Source organism: Chelonia mydas, chromosome 10, assembly GCF_015237465.2.
Source record: "Chelonia mydas isolate rCheMyd1 chromosome 10, rCheMyd1.pri.v2, whole genome shotgun sequence".
Taxonomy (NCBI): domain Eukaryota; kingdom Metazoa; phylum Chordata; order Testudines; family Cheloniidae; genus Chelonia; species Chelonia mydas.
The window spans coordinates 22,142,651-22,161,824 of NC_051250.2; the positions used below are offsets into that span (position 1 = coordinate 22,142,651).

At 42.4% G+C, this 19,174-nt stretch overlaps 1 protein-coding gene across 8 annotated transcripts in view; it reads right to left on the minus strand.

Annotated features, from left to right (window-relative positions):
* PARN (poly(A)-specific ribonuclease) overlaps nt 1-19,174 on the minus strand; it is a 172,175-nt gene that overhangs the window by 55,766 nt on the left and 97,235 nt on the right. Inside the window, exon 23 of one of the 8 annotated variants that reach the window (XM_043523384.1) lies at nt 7,899-7,999. The exons of 6 other annotated variants lie outside the window; for them this stretch is intronic. In XM_043523384.1, the coding sequence (XP_043379319.1) occupies nt 7,914-7,999 (86 nt within the window). In that variant the 3' untranslated portion in view covers nt 7,899-7,913. Of the gene's footprint in view, nt 1-7,898; nt 8,000-18,730; nt 18,853-19,174 lie in introns of those variants that run through there. One more of the 8 variants, XM_037910037.2, reaches the window with a different exon arrangement.

The window sequence follows — 19,174 nt, forward strand, 5'->3', positions numbered from 1 at the left end:
CTCATCCAGAACTTGGGCAATGCACTTGCGCAGGTTTCTCGGGGGAGCCACTGTGTTGCTTGTCCCAGTAAGGCTAACTTGTCTGCGCCACTGTGCCGTGAGGGGCGGGGGGGACCACTGCTGCACACAGGCAAGTTGCATATGGGCCAGGGTGGAAGCAGCATTGCAGTTGAAGACCCTCCCTTGCTTCCCAGGTCACCCTCAGCAGTGAGATATCTTCCAGGACGAACTCCTGTGGAAAATGTGGGGACAGTGTTCAGTATAGGGGTCCCCTGCTGCTGTTGGCTCTCCCCAAGGCCCAGAAACCTAGAGGACAGTACAGCCGTGAAACAATCAGTCACGCTTCACCCTGTGTTTACTCACCATTTTGGGGCTCCTATGGGTTATGTGCGCTCGCTTTGGGATGGACAAATTATGCTATTGTGTAGACTGTGCTTGTCCTTAAGTACAGGGGAATCATTGCTCTGTCTGGTGTGAACAATGCTGTCTCTGATAAGTGTTGCATTTTGCCTTTACAGATGCAACCTTGAGATCTCAGCCGTCCGTGTTACCAACGGCCAAAAGAATCAGAAAGAGGCCACGTAGAAGCAAGGAAGACCTGTTGCATGAAGTAAATGCAGCATTCAAGTAATGAAAATCGAAAAGTGCAGGGATGGCGGGACAGTGAAAGGAGGATCCACCAGCAGAATGAGGAGCGCCAGCACAAAAGCGCAGTGCTCCGGGAGCAAAGCATGGTCAGCTGATAAGCATAATGGAGCACCAAACAGACTCAATCCAGGTGCTTGTAGCCATGCCCGACCCCCCCGACTGGAGCCCTTGTCCCAAAACTCTTTCCCTTGTGCCTTCATGTCACCTCCGACCCACTTTCCCCAACATCCGGGTTCTTACCGCCACCTGCTGCCTCCAACACCTGTAACTTCACCACCCAGCCCTGGAAACCTCGACCCTCACCCGCTGCACTCAATCCCCATCACCATGCAGTATAGCCATCCTGAAGTGCAGCACTCATTGCACAGCACTCCAGACAGGAAGGCAGAGTATGATAACAGGACCCTCATAAATCTGTGATTGAACCGTTCCCCACCCCACCCCCTTCCCCTTTCTGTTTCCCAAGCAGTTGTGTTTCTTTTCAGTGAATGAATTTTCTTTTCAATAAATGGATACCTTAGCCCAGGAAAGAAACAGGCACTGCAAGTCAGCGTAGCAAACACAGATTCCTACTAATATTGGAACCACTACATTTCACTCCCGTGCAGGGCATCATACATTACTGGTGGCTTTCAGCCTCAAATTGCTCTCTCAAGGCATCCCTAATCCTTGCAGCCCCGCACTGGTGCCAAATGTGGATGGAAGCACAGGGATTGCTGGGATGCAAACCGATGCATCACAGGGTGTTGGGACAGGACCCAGAATGCGCCCCCCCTCCCACAAGCCACAGCGCCAGAATGGGAAGAGGTGCTCTGTGGGATAGCTGCCCATAATGCACCGCTCCCAATGCCGCTGCAAGTGCCGCAAATGTGGCCACGCCAGTGTGCTTGTTCCTGTAGTGTGGATAGACGGCAGCGCTTTCCCTACTGCGCTCTCTGAAGGTGGGTTTAACTCAAAGCGCTGTACATCTGCAAGTGTAGCCATGCCCTAAGTGAAAGTCAGGCAATCCTATCACTAACATAAAGGTGTCTTATGTGCAAAGAAGTTAAATGACTAATGATAAAGAGTAAAGTGGATATTAATGTCTCCTAATTTCCTCATTTCAGCAAACCTAATAGCTCAGCTATTTCATCTGTACAAAAATCTTGAGTTTGAAAAGCCAGTAAGATTGCTGTACACATATGCAAAACCACAACAAACAAGATTAAGACAGCTGCTTTACTCCTAAGCATCACGAGTTAACTACCTGTTAAACTATTATGCGCAAATTGTGCTTTATATTTATCAGCTGATAACTGTTTTACTCTAGTTGCCAAGGAATGTGTCATTCTACTAGGGTTCTGTAACAAACAGTTCTCAAACACAGTGTGGCTCACCAGAATGCTGAGTAATTGTTCCATCAAGTGGCTATTTAGAGGCTGTAACTTCGTAACATGTACATTGCTAGCACATTTACTATAAAACACACATTCTCTGTAACTGTTCGCTTACAGACAATAGACAAAGCATACAAAAGAGGGGAAAACAAGCAAACTTTTATGCTTTTGAAAACAATCTTGTAAAAAACAAGATCCACATGTGGGAACAAACTGATGTACTACAATATAAGAAAACATCATTAGAAAGTGAGCTCACTAAATGATTTGCGCTTATTTTTTGGTCATACTCTTTTTATGGTTAAAAAATTAGCACCTATTTTAGAGTTTTAGTAATTTTAGGCAGTGACTGATTAACTTTCTTGTTCTTGGGTATTTTAAAACTGTTGTCTCCCAGCTCACTCTCAACCTATGGGCAGGAAGTTAAAACATCCCCAACATCCCTTTAAGTACCTAAGGTAAATAGGAAAAACTTTATATATATGAAAGAATATAGACAAGAAATAGCATTCTGAGAGATCAGAAAGGTGCACAGTGGGTTACACACAGGCATGTCACATCAAAATAGAACTGGAAACCATTATGAAAAACATTTGTGTGTTCTTTTAATAAAGAGGTCCTGGACCTTAGACCATCCAGCTTATAAGATAAGGGCTTGTCTACACTACAAAATTAAGTTGACTGTATCTAATTCAACCTAGAGTCCCCGAATTAATGAAGCTGATTGTGCGTGGCACACCATGCTCATTGTCTCAGTGGAGTGCGTCCTCATTAGCACCGCCTGCATCGATGCACAAAGCAGTGCATCATGGGTAGCTATCCCAAAGTGCAACGTGCCGCAGTGTGTTTTGGAAAATTTGTGCGATGCCCATGGGACCAAAACATTGTCGCAGGGGAGAATGGGAACATTGGGTCGGCATCCCATGATGCACTGTGCTCCCTCCCTCACTTCAACAGCAAACAACCCAATGGTTTTTGCATCTTAAAACCACTGCACATACGCCATAACCCCAGAAGCATGGAGCCTGTTTAGCTGTTTACTCTTGCTGTGAGCATCTCAAACACCTCGCGCCTTCTCCTGCAGTATTTCCAGAGCCGAAACAGGGCCCGCCATGCAGAACATAGCGATGTTCTGCAAGCAGCCCTGCTGCAAGCCATTGAAAAAAAACAATTCACAGTTGCTGATGGCAGTCACAGAGCAGCTGCACTCTGAGCGCTGTTTCTGGTCCCGTGAAACAAGCACTGACTGGTGGGACTGCATCATTTTGACGAGCAGTGGCTGCAGAACTTTCGAATGCAGAAGGCCATGTGCCAAAGGTTGCTGAACCCTGTTATAGCTGCCTGCTGTGTGCTCCATAATATCTGAAAAAAAGGGGGGGAAATTTTCCACAGGGGTGGGAAGTTGAGACAGATCACATGATAGTCATTTTTGAGCAGCCGAACACCAGGGTAATAAGAACACAACAAGGGGTGCTGAGTATCCATGAGGTTTTGAAAAGCCATTTCAATAATGAGTCACAGTAATGTGAGCTGCTTGTCTGCACTGTGCTTTCCCAAACCTTCACCGAGCTTGTATCACTGTCCCTGTAAAGCCACCCCCCCACCCACACCCACTTATTCTACTCAATAAAGAAGATTTATTTCTCAAATCGGTTTACTTTATTTAATAAACGTAAGTAAAGAAGGAGAACAGAAAGAAAAGGTAACCTTGGGGAAAAGGCGTTGGAAAGTTGGAAAGGGAGAAACATTTTCAGCTGTGTAACATAACACCCCATTCTAGACCATCAAAGGTCTGTGAATGGGTGCCTTCTGTTCCTTGTACCCTCCCTCCGAGTTAAATGAAAGGGATAATGGACTTTTCACCCACGCTTCATGGAAAGCTTGGGGAAAGGTAATTCTGCGCCAGGTGATGCTGGCTCTCTGTCCACTAGTGTCTGCAGAGGGACTCTACCTTCCTGCTTCTGTTCCTGCAGTTCAACCAGACACCTCAACATGTCTGCTTGGTCCCTCATAATCTGAAGAATCTCATCCTGCGACACACGCTCTCACTCATTGGAAGCTTTCCTGCTCTCCATGTCCATGTCTAACTTTTCAGACAGTGAAATCTTCCACCCTCTCAGCTGTATCATTGTCCCGGAGGCGTTCATTATCTCGGTGAACATGTCCTCCAGTCTTCTCTTTTGCTTCCTTCTAATCACCAAAAGTCTGCTTTCAGGTGTTGATGACCCGCCAAAGGACACATTTCCAGCTGTCAGTCAGGGGGAAAAATAAAGGAGCCACTGTACATGAATAAAATGTTTCCAAAGCAAGGCTGCTTTCATTAAAATAAAAAAAAAAAAAACAAAACAAAAAACAAAAACACCTGCTTTCACTCCCAAATTACAGAATCTCTTATGTGGGGCCCCAGACCCCTATCAGCCACTTTAAACTACTTCCTGACCCATGCTGAACACAGTAAAGGCACATTAGCGGCAGCGCGCTTTGGCGTTCCGGAAAGTGGGGGTGAGGTGCGGTGGGTTTATGTGCCCTTTTTTTCCCTGTGTAAGAGCACTTTTAATGAGAACTTCCCCCGTTTCCCCTAGGTGACCCTATGTGATATCAGTCTCCTGAGGGTAACATAGGTGGAAAGGAAGGAGATGCTGCAAGCGTCTGGGTATAGACCCGGTCCACATGCTGCTATGCTGTGTACCGCAATGATGCCAGCAGAATTAATTCAGGAGTTGCGTGGGAAAGTGTTCTAGCATGGTGGAAGAAATAAGACTGCCCTGCCCAGAAACCTTCTGCAAAGGATTGCAGAGTACCTCTATGAACGTTTCCTAGAGATATTCATGGAAGATTCCCGGGCTATCCCAGTCCACATAAACAGTCTTTTCCGGGGCCACCCTCTGTGTACCTGGAGCAGCCTCTTGTGAGAAGAGAACCACAGCACCTCACTTTTTCTTCACAGTAAATATGTAATACCACCGAATGTGTGTGCCCGCTAAAGTTTAACTGGACGTTCCTTTTAACTGTATAATCGCCAAAGGTGCCTTCCCCGGCATCACAGTCAGCCATAGTGATGTCCTGCAACTCACAAGGCTCCAGGGTTAAAAATATTTCCTGGCTCTCAGGGAGAATAGATTCACTGCTCGCCTGTCTTCCATTATCCTCCTCATTCTCATCCACCATATAATCCTCCTTGTTGCCCCTAGACACTCACACCTGTGAGGTGTCCATGTTGCTTGTAGGGGTGCTGGTAGGGTTACCCCCCGAGATTCGCATGCAGCTCGTTATAGAACCGGCATGTGTGGGGTTCAGCACCAGAATGACTGTTCGCCTCCCTTGCCTTCTGATATGCTTGGCAAAGTTTTTATTTTCACATGGCACAGTGTCCCTTGTGTAGCCCATCTCCTCCATTCCATGAGCAATCTTTGCATAGATGTCAGCATTTCTTCTGCTGGATTGGAGCTCTGCCTGCACAGACTCTTCTCCCCACACAGTGATGAGCTCCACCACCTCCTGTGCAGACCAGGTTGGAGCGCGTTTGGGGCAAGTAGCCTCCATGATCAGCTGTGCTCAAGCTGGCATGCTCCCAAAGCTGATCAAACAGGAAATGGGAATTCAAAAGTTCCTGGGACTTTAGCAGGGGAGGGGTTGTTTCCTGTGTATGTGGCTGCAGTGCAGTGGACTTGAGAAGGATCTCCAGAGCGGTCACAGATGAGCATTGTGGCACACTACCTGGAGGCCAATTAAGTCGAATTATACAACGCTGTGTCTGCACTACCTCGCAGTTGGCCCATGAAAATCAAACTAAGTGCTACACCTCTCACAGAGGTGGATTACAGAAGTTGACATCAGAGGTGACTTAGGACCCGGTAGCATAGACACATACAACAGGTCAACTTAAGGAGGCTTCCTTCAACCTAACTCTGTACTGTAGATCAGGCTTAAGTCACTGATTTTTATGTACTCTGAATCCTCATCCAGATGTAATGATGCCTCCAGGATGATATCTTACAGGGATGGTGTGGAAGAAAAAGTACAACGGACCTGAGTTTACATATCTATTTATATTGGATTTTCATCTACATGAACAAGAAGGAAAGTCCAAAGTTGTTTTTACCTGTTCCTCTCACCTTCTAATCAGAAGTCAAAGTTGGCCAATAATCAAAAACATAGGTTGGTGCGGATAAAAAAGTTAATATTTTCTGTTATTTGTTCTTAAGAGCTCTAATTTTGCAACTAAAACAAATTTTTCTTCATCTTGAAACATTTGGAAACTAGATAACTTAAAATCTCATTTGTCTGTTTATGCTTTTCTTTCATAAATTCTCTGTAAGTAGATTTTCATCATAGCAACAGACAACATAGAACCATGTACCGTAGTTATTTGGAACGTGAGCAAAAATTTTAACGCCAGCTTTGACATGTAACCTGTCACCACCAAACTAACTTTTCAAATTGTAAATAGACATTTTTAGTTCACATACTTGTAGAATGTATATGAGCTTACCAAACAGAAATTGGCTAAGTGCTGTCATTAAGAACTATCTCATTGTTATAAACAACTACATGGAAGACTACCAAAGTTTGAGGAAGTGTCTGTCAATAAATTTAATTCAGAGATTTGGAGATGCCACCAGGGGGAGCACAGAGTATATCTTTGCTCAGTTCCTATGTTGCAGTGGTCTCTGGTGACCAGGAGGGGCAATTGCAGGGAAATGCTTGCTCCAAAACCCTGCACTGGAGCACACTTGGTACAGATCGAAGAATTTATTTGGAGAATTTAGTTTACTGACCACGAACGCATAGACTTTTCAAAGGCTTATCAGTTTGCCAAATCTGGATGGTTTTCACAGGAAGAACTAAAAGGAAATCTGGACACAAAGGCAACCTGTCAGTCAAATTTCATACCTCTTCTCCAAAGTATGGGGATGTGGGGGAGTGGGTAACTAGACTGTTTCAATAGAGAAAGGTAAGAATTTAACATAGGCAAAATGTATTTGTCCCTAATCATCTTCTCGAAAATGGCTAATTCATCTTTGCTGAATCCATTGAGAGGACTGACAGAAAATTCAAGCCCAAACTGCTATAATTTGGCAAAGTTATAAGCATGGTCTTGTAACAGGAAGTGCCAGGCAACCTTCACTGTAAGTGTTGCTACCATCTTTGCCAATAAGCAATATCCTAAGTTTTTCCTGGAAGTAGACTGGAATCAGTCCACTGCACAAACATGAGCTTGCCCTGTCTGATACAAAACTAAGAACAGGTTCCCTCCATTCTCACAATTTTAATGTAACAGACTTTTCTTCTGCCTTGAAGCATCAATGCTAAATTTGAAATGTGGACATCAATTCAAATAAAACACCACCTATCAACTCTGACCTCACTAAGACCCATCCATGTTCCTGCTTTACTTACTCTTTTTCAAAAAAGGTCTTTTGAGAGTTCTCTGGTTAAAAAGGCCATTTCCAACATGTCTCCCATCCATTTCCTTCATTCAGAGATAAAACTGGCTCAAAACCAGAGAACTTTGAGTCATCTTTGAACAAATTAGGATACAAATTAGAAACAGGTCCACACCTTAGTCTCTGAAAAATGACTCAGGAAAGAATGCTGGGCTATTGAATCTAACGACTCAAAAACCAGAGACTGGGTGCTACTTTAGTCTCAAGTCCTAAAAAGGTAAGCTATTGGCTACTCCTGACAAACATCTATTTTTTTGGCTGAAGGCTCAGGCTCCCAGGGTGTTTCTTCTGTTCTCCAACCTTTCATCAATGGCTTTTCTAAATTGCGAACAAAATTTGTTTGAAGTCTCTGCATCTCACCCAAGAAAAAAAGGGTGCACAACTTGCATTAAGCTTCAGAAAAATTTACACATTTTAAACTTGCTTTTAATTTTGTAAATCTTTAACAGTTGCTATAACTGTATAAGATGCACTGTACACGTTGATTGGAAATATTCGAATAAATGATGTTTGGGTTGGCTTGCAATTCTGAAAAAGAAAAAAAATAATTTTGGATTGACCCAAAAACAATTTGTGAAGATTTTTTCAGTAAAGTGAAAATCTTGTGTTTGGTTGAACAAAATACTGTTTTTATTTTAAAAAGCAAGCTGAATTCTAATTTATGAACATTTAAAAAAATAATTCGGAGTTGAAAAGTAAAAATATTTTAATTTGGAAATACCAAAACAAAGCATTTTGATTTTTTCTGACTTTTTATTGTTTTGGTTTTTCCAACTGAAACAATTTAGCAAATTCCACACAAAATGTTTTGGTCGACCCAATTCTGCATTTTACACCGGAAATAGGTTTGGATTCAAAAATTTCTCCGAGCTCTAACGTAGATATAATTTGCAGCTCAGAAGATTTTATAATTTAAGAGGCACAAACAGAGTAAAGTGTGACCTTTGTAGTTGGAATACTTCACAAAATGGAAAATTTCTTACTAATATTTTTTTTATTAGCAGCATCTCCCACAATTCTCATATATATGGGCTATTCCCCTCCTGTAAGCAGTTTTCGGAAGCAGTTCAAAGCTGCAGCATAGCCTATACTACCCACACCTTCTCCTGGTTGGTGCTGCCAGATAATTCATTCCAAGGCTGCAAAAAAAAACCCTTGGAAAATTATTAATAACAACTTCACTATCAGATCATTAACCGTGTATGGTAAGCCACTCACTACGCATTAACAAGCCAAATAAAATGACCACCCTTGGCTGTAAAGCCGTCCAGGGTTGGTAGGATTGTGGGAGATGCTGCTAGCAGAAAGAAAATTATTGGGTACAATTTTACGTTCTGCAGCCCAGTATCTACCATAATTCTGAAACATATGGGAAGTAGTGAGCAGTGAACAGGAGTAGGAAGGGATAGATAATTGAACATACATATTTTGAGTTGCTTAAATGGCAAGGTTAAGTCTGTTCTACTGCCTGAAGCACCTTCCTGTCATAAGAGGCCTCTGTGGAGACAAGTTCCACCTTATAGCATCTGATAGAAGCATTATGGGATGACAAGGTCGAGTGATTGCTCTACAGATCTCTACAGTGGAAGTGTACACCATTTCGGCCCATGAGGTTGCCATGAATCTTGTAGAATGTGCCCTGATTTCTGCAAACAGGCATGCCAGATGGTTTTATGCCTTAACAATGCACAGTGTGATCCACCTAGACTGCTCGCTGATCTGGCCAGTCTGATTGTTCTGAGAAATATGTATACCTGAGTGTTCTGCCAAGAACCCTGAGGATCCTGCAAACAGTATGCTACACAGGACAGACACAAGGCAAGCGACAGTGCTCAGTTGAAGGCCCTTATCTGCACTTTTCTGAAGGAAGTTCTGAGTGGCTGGAATCCCAAGATCCCTTGGGTCTTCATTGTGCTCTTGGCACCAGGAATTAAACTTTGTCTATATGACCCATGATTTTTAGTGTGGAAATTCCCTGGATGAGAACAGAGTCCTGATCACTCTGGAAGTGATCAGCTAAAAGTGATCTGGGTCTGAATGGAGGAATGGACCTTGGAAAAAAGAAGTTCGGTCTCAATGCAAGCTGCAAAGATGATTCTAGCTTCAATCTATCAGATGAGCGAACGAGAGTCTCCCTGGTCGGTACAGATTTAGAACTACCACCCTTGCTTCTGCTCTCTACCTTTGCATCACCTTCCCTAAAAGACACTACGGCAGGAATGCATAGTGTAGGCACTGCAACCATCTATGTGACAGAGCATCTGTCCCCATGGACTTGAGGTCTGCTTCTCAGGTGAAGAATTTTGGCCTTTTTGTTTTCTGGCAATTAGCAAATCGGTGTCTATCAGTCAACCTAACATCCACAAGATCAGAAGGAAGACTTCCTGGTTCAGGCATCACTCTGAGTAGTTTGTCCACTGAGCCAGTCTGCCTTTTGGTTTAGCTCTACTATATATATCGCCTTTAGGGAAGAGAGAGTCTGGTCTGCCCATTCCATTGTCTTTGTTGCTTCTGCATGTAGAGCTACGTTCCTTGTTCCCCCTTGGTTGTTTAGTATGCAAATGTGCTCATGTTGTTTGGTTGGACCAAGACGTAGTTGACCTCTTGGTAGCTCTGGAATCTCAGCAGAGCCAATTTAACAGTTGTGAGATCTAACAGCTTGATGCTGTGGTTTCTTCCTCTGGAGCTCCAGATACCCTACATCATTCTGGGTCCCAGATGTGCTGCCCATCCCGTCAACTGGGTCTGTTGTGAGAACTGGCAGGTCTGGAAGACAAATGGGAAGACCCCTGCAAAGTTTTTTGGGCATGAACATCATAAAGGATCCTGTATCTGGTTGGGAACCAATTCCAAGTCTTGCATGCGCTCCAGGAAATGGTTCCATCCTCCCAGAAGAAAGTCCTGGAGACACCTGACGTGATCTCACCCACTGGAAAGCCCATATATACAGGACCAGAAGGGCCAGTGGCTAGAGACACTGAGCTATGGTTGATCTCATGCATTTGTCAAGCATGAATATCAGATCCTGAATCTTTTGTATTATGTCCAGTGATGGGCAGATTTTCATCTCCGAAGTGCCTAACTCCACTCCCAGGTGAACTATGTGTGTGAAGGGAATTATGGAGCTTTAGCCAGTGGTATTGCAAAGCCATGAGCTTGGAGGTGATCCAGAGTCCAGGCTGTGGCACTGAGTGCTGGGGTCTGTGAATTGTATCTTGGTGGGACCACTACCAGCCTCTTAAAAAATTCATCTAGATTTCCATGGAAACATCTCCTCCTCCTCTGTCCTTTTTTGATACCCTTGGCATTGATAGCCGCCAGTGGATTGCTGGGCTCATTTTGACACTGAGGATTGAGGCCTCTCTGCAATCTCAGCTACTAATATCTCTAACAATTCAGCCAATAGCTCCTCACCTGTTAGTTGATACAAATATTTAGCAGCCAGTTTTTGTAGCAAGTGAAGTGAAATTCTGCAGCAAGTAATGAGGGAGCAACAGGAGCCCATGCCTGGCTGAGGAGTTTCTGGTATTCCCTGTTTATCATCTAAAGGTAGATCTGTCTCACCATACACAGCTTTCTACACCACTCCCCAATGGAAGAATAGGGTAAAGAAACCACTCTGAGGAGAAAACAGATTTTGCATGAAGTATTATAGAAGATTTCAATTGTCACAATTTTTACTGCATTTTAGAAGTGCCTGAATCTCCATCTGCTTTTACATCAAAACAACTTCATCCTGGCCTAGTCTAAATCCTAAATCTCAGGACCAGGGAAATGAAGCACCAGTGATGTCACTCTACACCAAGGGTCTCAAACACGTGGCCCGCGGTTATTTTCTGCAGCCCGCCAGGTACCCACAGCCCCCCCTTCAACATTTACCTAGAGCGGCTCCGGCCTGGCACGCACCGGGAAGGGGTGGGAATGGAGGCAGGGAAGGGGTGGGAAGAGGCGGGGCAGGGCCTCACGGAAGGGGTGGAGTGGGGGTGGGGGTAGGGCACCAGGGGGGTGGTGGTCAGTGGTGCGGCCCTCAAGCCAATGTACTAGTCCTCATGTGGCCCTCGTGGTCATTTGAGTTTGAGACCCCTGCTCTACACAGCTCTACTCTCAGCACAGGAGCAAACATGCATACTTTTGCTTAGCTGGCTATGGACTTTTCTTGAGGATATGAACTTCTCCATTCTCTGACTGCATGCCATCACCACAGAACAGCCGCCAAAAATTAGGGCAGGTGTACACTATGGGGCTATGTCAACTTAAGTTACACAACTCCAGCTACGTGAATAGGTTGACTTATTGCGGTGTCTATACCGCACTGGGTCGATGGGAGAAACTCTCCCGTCGACTTACCTTATGCTTCTCATTCCGATGGAGTACCGGAGTCCGATCAGCAGTAGATTTAGCGGGTCTTCACTAGATGAAGACCTGCTAAATCGACTCCCAGGGGATCCATCGCCACACATCGATCCCCCGGTAAGTGGAGACAAGCCCTTAGAGAGTTCACTCTCTAATACAGATTTACATTAACATTCATGTAATCATTATATCTGGCAGTCTAAAGCACTTTGCAGTTAAGCTTAGCTATATCACAAAGATATTATCCTTTTACAGATTGGAAAATTTAAGAAGAGTGGTTAGGTCACTTGTCCAAGATCAAGTAAGTCCCTGGCAGGGCCGGGATAACTGCTCTTACCATAATATACTCCATTCCCCTTCATATTTTTAAAAATAAATCCACATTTTCCTTGAACTGTACAGCTGGCTTAAACTTCCTATGTGAGCTACTTAAGAAAATAAATTGATCACTATATTTCTTTAAAAATCTTTAAACTAAGAAAAACGAATACAATCAGACCCAATACCCAGAATTACTTGAATTTGATTAATAAATCAATGAAAGATTAAACAATTTCAGGACTAAGTCAAAAACATAAAATGCCAACAAAAATGTTTTGACTCAGGGCAGCTTTTCTTGGAAAGGTAGCACCGGGAAAGCTTTGAACCAAAAATCTGTTAGGGGAAGTTTAAAAACTTCACAAAAAAACCAAGAGCCCAGTCAGGCCATGCTAAGTTAATACTTCCATTTTTAAGGTGTCCATTATTGAATATTAATTTAAATCACTAAGCGACTCTGTAAAATGAAATATGATTGAAATACTATATACTGGAGATTTGTTTCAGAACTTTTCATAGGAACCAAACTGCACTGGATTACTAACATGTGAAGCCATTACTAATTACACATCATCATCATTTTACCAAATAAAATTATTAAAATTTAATTATGAAAGTTACTACTTTTCTGACGTTTGTCCATATTCCCATACGTATATTGATAACAGCACCTGAAAATGCTAACTCTAGTCTGACTATTTTCAGCATTATTTTCTCAGTCCCCCATCTCACCTGTGGTCATGAACTTTGGGTAATGACCAAAAGGATGAAATTGCGGGCATAGGTGCTGACTTGCCCTCTTTCCCCTGGGTGCTCGACCCCTGCTCTACCTCCGGCCCCACCCCCACTCCATCCCTTCCATGAGGCCCCACCCCTGCCCCGCCTCCATTCCAACTCCTTCCCCCAAATCCCCACCCCTTCCCTGAGCACACCACATTCCCGCTCCCCCTTTGCCCCCCAAAGCGTGCTAATGCTGCCAAACAGCTGTTTAGCGGTGGCTGGGGGGGAAGAACTGGGAGGTAGGCAGAGGAATGGGGATGCGGCGTGTTCAGGGGAGGAGGTGGGGCGCGGGGGTGAGGGGATCTTGGCTACCAGTGGGTGCAGAGCACCCACTAATTTTTCCCTGGCGGTGCTCCAGCCTCGGAGCACCCACGGAGTCAGCGCCTATGATTGCGGGTAAAAGCGGCAGAAATGAGGTTTCTCCGCATGGTGGCTGGGCTTACTTTCCGAGGCAGGGCGAGGAGCTCTGCTATTTGGGAGAGCCTTGCAGTAGAATATATACTCCTTCAGATAGAGAAGAGCCAGCTGAGGTGGTTCAGGCACCTGATAAGGATACCATCTGGAAGGCTTCCTTTGGAACTCTAACAGGCATGTCCCACTGGGAGGAGGCCCTGAGGTCAACCCAGGACACGTTGGAGGAATAATATCTCCCCAGCTGACCCAGGAATGCTGGGGAATACCCCAGGAGGAGCTGTAACCTGTTTAAGAGGAAAGGGAGGTCTGGTCCTCCCTACTCTCCATACTATCGCCGCAATCCTTACCAGAAAAAGTGGCATAAAGAAAAGAGAAGAAGAATTTTCTCAGTTACAACTATGTTTGTGAAGTCTTAATTTACTGGGCCATGTTAGGCAATATCATTTCTGTATTATACAATGATTTATTATGTCATTTCATGGCCAACTTACATATATGAATACTATGCAGCATCAGTTACATCTAGCCAAACATTTGCCTTTATGCATAGTCAGCATTTCTTTAAAACTGTGAAGCCTTTTTTTAAAAGGTTGGGTTCAGTTTGTTTGTTTCATTCACTATGGGTTTGTGATTTCCTTCAAACAAAAAATTATGTTTAGGTAAATTCACCTGCTGACACAGAATGCCTTACACAATGTTTACATTTGTAGCTTTTATGACTCAAGATTTAACTTGAAAACTAGCATTTTTATTATAAGGAAAATATAGGTCAAACATTGGCACTGAATTAGACTGATGAACGCAAAAATGTATACCGGTAAGAGTGAGAAAAAGACACCATGTACCCTTCACATTGCACATACTTTCAGGCACTGAATATAAATATTTTGACATTCCAAAGGAACTACTGAAAAAATTTCCTCTTGGCAATGAAAACAGATGAATGATAGCACAGTCCATTAAATATTTCATACTGTGCATCTAAAATGTAGACTTTGTTCTAAAACGGTTTAAATTTCTTAAAAGATCCAGTTCTTTCTTAAATACTGAAAGGAATTCTAAGCATTTGACCTTTGCACACTGTTTAAATACTTCAGTGATTGAAACAGAAGCTGAGAAATAAATGAATCTATTCCAAAAACAGCCACACAATGGACCAGCTATAAAATGAAAGATCATCATTAAAGTTACATTTTTGCAACGGAGCATTATAAATGCCAGGGCCCTATATTTAAAGTTATCAGTCAAGCAACCTCATTTTGTGTACAATACATGTATCTAACTGAAGCGTTTAATAAAAATGAGGTGACAGCTGTGAATCTACAGCCAATGAAAAAGCGTTTTTTTTTCACATTGATTATAGAAGTCTACCCCTGTGTACCCTCACAGTGAGTCTGCAACAGGAAAAATCAGACCTGTAATTCTCCAAGAGTGATATCAATACTAGAAGCTGTAAAACGGACAGGGCTCAGGCATTGTAGCAGTCATTTAACCAGAGCAGTATTAGATAGTGATAAATGTCTGGTGCCTGCCTCCACTACAGCTCCACCACTGAAGGATAAGTTCAGCTTCTCCCAGGGTAGATTGACCCTGATTCAGTAAGCAATTCAGTTCTTAGTTACAGTCAAATACTCTTGATTAGTTCAGTAAATGGACAAGTGCATTGCATCTCATATCCACTGTTTACTGGTACAGAAATACTCTTGAAACAAAACACCAACACAAGTGCACAATTCAGAACATTTCTTACATCTCCAAAAGATCATTTAAATTAGTATAGTACTTTAAATTAACATTTAAGTCTATTAAAGTCTGGGAGCTAAAAGCCTTTAAAATATATTGTAGCGTGTGTGTAATCAGACAAGAGTCCTCAGCCTTTATTACTACTAGCAGCAATAATTAGCACTTACATATATTGCTTATCTTTAAGGCATTTTACAGAAAGTGCTTGAGAATCACATCACCAAGTTCAGTAAATATCCTCAGGGTCCCTTTGCTGTCACTCCAGAAGTCCAACTGTCTGCAGGACTCAACCCCTGCTGCAGAATTTGATCTTTTTTTAATAAAGTTTGCAATTATAAAACTTAGAAAAGAACCTTCAGAATATGAACTAATGTAGTGTCTCTGCCTGCGTCTGCAGATGGCTTCAAACAACAGTTCCGAGGTACACAAAACAGCTTGCATTCACCGTAATAGGAGAGGTGCTTACTCAAGCCTTCTAATATCAAAATTTCACAGCTAATCACTGTAGCAGAAACCCCCAGCTAACACATTTGCCGACTATAGGATACAGTAGCAGGTACTGTTGGAGATACCTTGGTGGTTTGTTCCAAGGATTAGTTCTAACATGCTCAGCCTTTTTTCCCTCCCCTGTGACTAAGCTGTTCCTCCTGCTAAAGAGGGTAGTGATTCAGTTTCCGTCCATAAGCCTCCACAGCCTCTTGGTGCCAAATCTCCAAACCACTGCTTGCCTCTTCCTTGGTGCCAGAAACACTCAAAGCCATAATGTTTGTCAGTGGTAAAGACAATCTCTTCTATTATATTCAAGGCCCATCACTATGGTATACAAGCACTTTTCAAAGACTAATGTGACTACTGTGGAACTTTTGAATTTCAAGTCTCAAGTGGCTTAACTTATAACAGTCAGTGAGTAACCAAGTTGAGATAAAAACCCTAGAGCGCTGCTCTCAGCTGGACTAAGGAAGTTTTCTACTTCATTTTGGATAGCCATTTAAATTAGAGCCACATTACTTTACCACTCCAAACATATTCAGTCACAGGTATACAAAACACACAAATTACAAAGAGCAACAGACAAGACTCAGACACTTTTTTATTGCAGACTCTAAATAAGAAGGTTATACCCCAATCACAGCCTCCAATAGCCAGGTAAGGGAGAGGATTCACAAGACTAAAGTCCACTAGGACCCTTGCTATCCAGATTCTGGAAGTGGTCAAATTAGGCTGAAAGATGCAATGGGAAATGATAAGATAAATACAACCTAATGCCCACTTCAGCCATCTCGATCCCATTCGGCTCTCAGAGCTTTACAAGCTCATGAGGATTAACAATTCAAGTGAGAGTAGTGCAAAAAAATATATCACAACTTGCGCTGTTGCACCTGCTCTAGTCCAATGTCCTCCAGCTGTCTAAATGAACTGGACTACTCAAAGTCCAAGGGAAGAAAACATCTGACACAGTAAATCCTGTATGATATCATGTATCAAGATACCTACACATGGGACAATTTAACAGTTGCTCTTCACCTGGTACAGGTACATTAAATTGAAATTTTAAACATTTGAAAGCGATAGTAAAGACAAAAAACCAGTCCAAACTAGGAAAATTCAGAGGCTAAAACTATCCTTAATCTGAGCTTTATGTCTTTAAAATCTTGGGGAAATCACCCAGAGACAGTAGATACTCCAGAATACAACCTTCATTAAACTGCAGACAAGCCTTAAAGAATCACACACTTCAGAAAAACTCTGACAGCATCTCTATAAACTAATCTTAAAAGGAAGAGAATGGTAACCAGATATATTCTTCAATGCAAAACTTGGATGAAATAAACCTGCAAGTATTTGGAGCGCATATTGTCTTACATATCTGTTTTTTAGGGCTGTGATATTGGAGCAGAGTTAAGGATGTTTGGGAAACAATAGCTCTTTGAAAACAAATGCTCTTTAAAGTGAAACCTGCATTTTTCATTTCCTTATTTTCATTTTTAATTTCATTCCATTTTTCATTTCATTTCAATGTGTGTTTCAAAAAGCTGGAATAGTCTCAAAACAGAGTTTTTCCTTATGTGACAGATTATTCCATCCTTAAGTACAGGTTAGCATTTTTTTTAGGTAAAGTTGTTTTTCATTACTCATACAGTTTTCGGTGACCCATCATTAAAGACCATTGCTATTAAGTAACCATGCTATTGTTTCTTTAGTGGTCACCCACAACAGATGTCACTGTTTCATGATCAAACTTGATAATTAAATATCAGAATAGGATAAACTGGATTTATATGGCCAAGTACCTAGAAACATCCCAATAATTTACAATGATTGAAAAAATGTTATCCTATCTCCATTATAGCTCATAGTGTTTCAAAAAGTTTTTTAAAGAATGAATTAAAATGGCGAGTTATTCTGATTTAACCACTTTCTACACATGTACAAATATGGATTAATGACAATCTACACTGCCTTCTAAAATATTAATATGACATTTAAATTTGACAAGTGTATATGAAAAAGACATGTTTTTCTAGCTAGTGAACATCTCAAATCTAAACAGTTTATGACATATACCTCTATCATACTTAAGATCAGACCCTTGCTTTTAGACCATCAAGACTTGCTACCTGATACATTTTCCCTCGAGTATGAGTAATGAAAAACAACTTTACCTAAAAAGGAGCTGATTTTGACTCAGTTGATTGCTTCTTGTAGAAATTCACTATTAATAAGTCCTTTGCTTTTTCATGATAGAAGATAAAGATAAGCTAGCAGTAGGGTTAGAGTAACTGCTCTTTTCGTGCATGCAAATACCTGAAAATCGCTTTTGTGGATGTTTCTAGAAGGGTCCTATACTATTTAACATTGATTCTTGGCCCTATGCTATTCAACAATTTTAATCGGTGGCCTGGAAAGCAATATAAAATCATTACTGATGAAGTTTGCAGATAATGAAAATGACAAGTTATTGATAGAGAGATCTGGATCCTTTTGTAAGTTTGGCACAAGCAATATGCATATCGATACAACCAAAGGTAACACTACACATCTAGGAATAAAGAATGCAGGCCATTCTTACAGACTATCATCTCGGGAAGCAGCAACATTGAAAAAGATTTGGGGGTAATGATGACGCATTATTATGCACAGTAGATGACTGACTGCATGGTAATAATCCAAATAAAAGTGAGAGCCATCAGCTGCGAAGCCATCCATTGTGGACAGAACTGTGGAAGATACCTAATAATTTCCCTTTTGCTAGTAATAAGAAATTTTCTGCAGCCCAGAGTCTCCCACAATTCTGCAACACAGAGGTAGCAAGCAATGAACAGGAGAAGGGAGGGATAAAGAGAAATTAAAACAGAATGAGATAGGGAACCCCCTCCTCGTGAATATTAGTCGAAAAGCAAGAGTGTTACTGAACCACCGCCTGCAGCATCTTCCTGCCAAAGGAGGGCTCTGCAGAAGAACTAAAGTTCACATTTTGGTGTCTTATAATGGTGTTAGCCAATTACCAAGTGGCCATTCTGCATCTTTCTGCATTAGAAACACAGTTTATTTGGGCCAAAAAGCAAAAAGTCACAATACCTTCTAGGCCTCAACAATGCACAGAATGATCCATCTAGCAAGAGATAGCTTGGAGGCTCCGAGTTCTTACCACTTTGAATGGAAGGAGACAAAGAGGGCACCTGACCTCCTTGTGGAGTCTTTATACAATGTAAATCTTCAGTGCTCTTCTAACGTCTAGGGTATGCTACAGCTTCCCAATCAGGTGCTGTGACCTTGGAGAGAATAAAGGAAGGATCATCTTCTGTGATGTATGGAAAGGAGAGTTACACTTTGGGGAGAAAAGATCCTGAAATTCTCAGCATCGTTTCACTATGGAACATACAGTAAGGTTCCTGGATAGATAAAGATTGCCAGTTCTAAAACTCATTAGCAGACATAATGGCAAGGCGAAACAGGTTTTGATGGAGACACAGAATGCTGATATTCAAGTCAGAGGCTCAAAGGGGTGAGTGGTCAAGACTTGGACACCAGTGCTAGGTCTCATGTGGGGAAGACTGGTATAATTGATAGCCTGGCCAGCCTGACTGCTCTGAG